At 47.2% G+C, this 4794-nt stretch overlaps 1 protein-coding gene across 1 annotated transcript; it reads left to right on the top strand.

Annotated features, from left to right (window-relative positions):
* The first annotated feature begins 1003 nt into the window (after window positions 1-1003).
* On the top strand, window positions 1004-2248 carry LOC144373490 (forkhead box protein I3-like). The gene has a single exon (XM_078036537.1). The coding sequence runs from the start codon at window positions 1004-1006 to the stop codon at window positions 2246-2248; it is 1245 nt and encodes a 414-aa protein (XP_077892663.1).
* The last annotated feature ends 2546 nt before the right edge of the window (window positions 2249-4794 follow it).

Below are 4794 nucleotides of genomic sequence, written 5' to 3'. Positions count from 1 at the left end.
AAAATTATCAGAATGTGAAGCAAGGATGCTTGTTGATAATGTCTCTTTTATCTCTTGGAGCTCTGTGATAAAAGATTATCCATTCAGAATGTGCTTTTTCTCAGACTAAGACAAATTTAGGTGAAAAAAAACTGTCTTCTCTTTTATGGTATTTATACTATATATTTACATCAATTGTGAAGTAAAAAGTTGCTTCAAAAGCTAATATGAGAAAAGAAATAAAATTGATTTTAAATTAAAACAATGAAAAAATGGTAGATTTTAGCCCAATTATATAAAAATACTAATAAATTACATTATTCTGAATGTCCATTTAATGTTTTGTATTGGATAGAAATGAAAGACCTATGTCTGTATCTGAAAATTACAATGAACTCTGTTCAAACATGAAAACACAAATAGGTGAAAATTAAAAGGAACATATAACATATGCCATGCTAAACCTAGTGAAAAGATGGTTGGATGTCTGTGAATCTAACAAGATAAATTTAAGAATAAGAATATTCCAGAACTACAAGAAAATCATTTCATAAGAGGACATAAGGATCCTTTGTTTATGCCTCAAGTAAGAGAACTTCAAAGTATAAAATGAAAATTGATATAATGGCAGGAAAAAATATTCAAATTTGCAAACGCTGTCAAAGTTTTAATAGCCAAATAATAAGAGCAATAAAAGATACTAAATAAAAAGACTATGTAACACTGTAAACCAACTTGTCCTAGTGAATATTATAGAACATTCTACCCAAGAAGAGAATATGCATCATTTGAAATACCTGTATAATTCCTAAGTAGGCCAAGTTCAGGGCCATAAAATTGATGTCAATAGGTTTTTAAAAATTCTAATCATGGCACCTGCCGGACCCCGGCTCGGGAGCCGGCGCCGAGCGCAGGCGAGGTGGGCCGCAGGGTGGCCCGCAGAGGGATGCTCTCGACCGAGCGGCGGGAACAGCCGCGCTCCCCGCTCGCCGCGGCCGCCCTGCACCCGCCCTTGGCCGTCGACATGGCCCTCTACTGCGGCGACAACTTCGGCGTGTACTCGCAGCCCAGCCTGCCCCCCGCCGCCGCCGCCCCGGGCGCGCCCCCGGCCTCCAGGGCGCCCTACACGTTGGCCGACTATGCTGCGCCGCCGGCCGCTGCCGCCAACCCTTACCTGTGGCTCAATGGGCCTGGGGTGGGCAGCCCGTCCTCCGCCGCTGCCGCTGCGGCCGCCGCCTACCTGGGCGCACCGCCGCCGCCGCCGCCTCCCGGGGCCGCGGCCGGGCCCTTCCTGCAGCCGCCGCCCGCCAACGGCTCCTTCACGTGCGCCCAGCGGCCCTTCGCGCAGCCCGCGTCCGCCGCGCCCGCCTCGCCTGCGGGGTCCGCGGCGCCCGGGGAGCTGGGCTGGCTGTCCATGGCCAGCCGCGAGGACTTGATGAAGATGGTGCGGCCGCCCTACTCGTACTCAGCGCTCATCGCCATGGCCATCCAGAGCGCGCCCGAGCGCAAGCTTACGCTCAGCCACATCTACCAGTTCGTGGCCGACAGCTTCCCCTTCTACCAGCGCAGTAAGGCCGGCTGGCAGAACTCTATTCGCCACAACCTGTCGCTCAACTACTGCTTCAAGAAGGTGCCCCGCGACGAGGATGACCCAGGGAAAGGTAATTACTGGATTCTGGATCCAAACTGCGAGAAGATGTTTGATAATGGAAACTTCCGTCGGAAGCGCAAGCGGCGCTCGGAGGCCAGCGGCAGCTCTGCAGTGGCCACCGGGACTTCCAAGTCAGAAGAAGGGCTGTCCTCAGGATTGGGGGCCCGGGTGGGCGGCGCCCCGGAGGGAGAAGGCCCCTCCTCGGTGCTGCGGCCAGCGCAGTCTCTGGAGCCTGAGGGCGCCAAGAGCCCTGGGTCCCCGCCAGGTGGCCCTGTGCTGGCCTCCACCCCCTGCCTCGGTGCCTTCTTCAGCAGCCTCAGCAGTCTCAGCGTCGGCAGCGGTGGGAGTGCCCAGCGCGCCAGCCCTGGTGGCCGCCACCTGGGGGCTCAGGGCCCTCAGCTGCCCTCCAGCAGCGTCTTCCCCGCCACCTCTATCTCTGAGGCCTCTGCAGACACCTTGGCGCTGGGCACCAGCAGCGGCAGCAGCCAGCGATCTTCCTACTATAGCCCGTTCCCAGCCAGTGCCGGTGGGGGCCAGAGCAGCCCCTTCAGCAGCCCCTTCTACAACCTGGGCATGGTCAACAGCTTCATCTACCCACAGGAGGGCTCCGAGGTGTAGGGTGCTTCTCAGACTTGGAGGCACTGCTGAGCAGATCGAGGTCTGGGGTGGGGCTGAGTTTCTGCATTTGTTTGAACTGCTGGGTGATCCCATGGTGTAACTTCCAGGGAGCAGGGAACCCCCAGACCCCAGCAAACTTTTAAAGGTCTCCTGGAGATGGGCCTCCAGGCAGAAGTCCGCCTGCATTCCGGAGCAGGTAGCCTGCAGCCCTGTGAGGCAGAGACTGGGTCTGGGGCCTTGTCGATCTGTGCCAGGTGGTGGGCTCAGGGGTGCTCAGTTGGAGCCCACCCTGAAGTCCCTAGGTGGTAAAAAGCAGCTAGCACTTGAAGCCCGTGGTTGGACCCACCAGCCAAAGGCTCTGGAGCAGCTGGCTATCCCCTGTCCTACAGCTTTCTGATCTTTTCTAGAAAAGCCAGGTAATTTGGCCTTTTATAGGAAACTTCCAACTTTGTGTCCTTGGCCTCCAGTTAAAGTTTGTATCACTGGAAGCACTACAATTGTGCAGCAGGTCACCTCTGACTGGTACCTGTAACTACTGATTGCCTTAAGGCTGCCCTAGGTACCAAGCATTGCCCTAGTCTCAACGGGTTTAGCCCACCTTGCCTCACAGGGGTGGCTATAGATTCTTGTCCCACACTTGCTGTCTGTGCAAGCGACATGGACTTCTGAGATGAGATGTGACTTGCCCGAGGTCCCAGGGAGAAAATGGTGGAACTGGGCCTGGCTGCAGAGCTGGAGCTGGTAACCTGTATCCCAGTTGCTGAGACCAACTGCACCGTGTCAGGCTAAGGAGGCAGGCATTGCAGGAGCTGGGTCTCGCCCCACCAGAGACTCTGGTGGAAATGGCAGTCCCTGGTGATGCTCCCCTGGACAGGAAGGGAGACGCTCACTGGCTCTGCCTCACCTCCTGCCCAAGTCCAAGGCTGAGGTGACCGCTGAGCCAACTGACCACCATAGCCTGTCCCTCTTAGCTCCTGTCCTGGGCATTTCATTTTGTAGTCAAGTATTGTTAGAATTTTATTAAATAGGTTTAAAGTGGAATTTCATAGCTTTTAATATGATAAACCATTTGTGGTCAAATTAAAAAATAGATGATTTTATTTATCTTAGCACCCTTTCCTTCAGAGGCATGGTCCCTTGAGTAACTCTTGCCTTCGCCCCCCCAGGGCCCAGCAGAGACCTGGCACCTTACACTGCAAACACTTGGCCATTATTGGTGGGCTAGTGAGTTAGTAAGAAAATGTTAATTAAAAATGAATGGTGGCTGGACGCCCTGGGAACAGCATTCTATTTAGATGAAGGTAGCCTGAGTCCCCTTTGCCAAGATTTTGAGCCTTTGATACGAGCATTTTTTTGTCTGGGGTTTGGAATTTTCTAGAAACAGGATCACATACACATTGTAATTAAAAAAAAACTGTTTTCTGTGTACTCCTGAAGATACAATATTTTTCAAAAAAATCTTTATTTTGAAATAGAGCATGTGGAAAAAATCATGAACTTATTGAGCTCAAGATCATCGCCACTACCTTTTATACAAAGACAACCAAAGAGACTCCTTACCCTCTACTGTGTGTACAGAAAACCTTTTCTATGGATATTTTTGTATGTGAGCAAGCATATGAACTTCTATAAATATTTTTTCTAGCACAAAAAAAAATTCTAATCATACTAAAATTCCCTAACCATACTAGAATTAAATTATAAACCAACAGAAGAAGATCTCTAGGAAATTGTCAAATATTTGGAAATTCAGTAACACTTTTCTTTAAAATGCATAAGTTAAATAACAACTAAAAGAGAATGTAAAAGTTATTTTGACAGTTAAATTAAAAATATAGCACAAAAAAATTGTGTTATTCAGTTAAAACCTCTCTTAAGGGAAAATATATAGCTAAGCACCTACTAAACACCTACTTGCAAAAACGAAGGTTTAAAATTAATGGTCTCAGCTTCTACCTTGTAGAGAAGAAAAAGAAGAGTAAACTAAACCCATGTATCCATTTGAAAAAAAATTAACAAAGCTATGATAAAATATAATGAAATTAAAACACCAAGGTGCACGCATGCGCACGCACGCACACACACACATACACACACACACACACACACTTACTTTGCATATAAATACACATACATATACCGACATATATAGAGATAGGGAAAATTAAAACCTGGTTCTTTGAGAGAATCAATATAAATCAGTAACTTTTTGGACATTGTATCTATAAAGACCTCTTGAAAAAAAAAAGCAAAAAGCAAAGGAAAAAAGTCTTGGTCCAGATTATTATAAAGTTGAATTTCACTAAAAAAATGGCAGGTCTAAATATATTTTCTGAAAAATATTGAAGATGAAGAAACTCCATAATATTCATTGTATGTGGACTGTTTCTCTGATAATAAAATCATGTGGATACATTTGAAGAAAGGTAATATGTAGATCAATAATCTTCATCAACATGCAACAAAAAAGCTTTAATAAAAAGTTAGTTAATAATATTGAACATTATATAAAATATATTAACACCAAATGGAGTTTATAGTAATGA

Source organism: Ictidomys tridecemlineatus, unplaced genomic scaffold, assembly GCF_052094955.1.
Source record: "Ictidomys tridecemlineatus isolate mIctTri1 unplaced genomic scaffold, mIctTri1.hap1 Scaffold_417, whole genome shotgun sequence".
Lineage (NCBI taxonomy): Eukaryota > Metazoa > Chordata > Mammalia > Rodentia > Sciuridae > Ictidomys > Ictidomys tridecemlineatus.
Note: the sequence above shows the minus strand (reverse complement) of the source record. Positions and strands in the feature narration are given on the sequence as shown.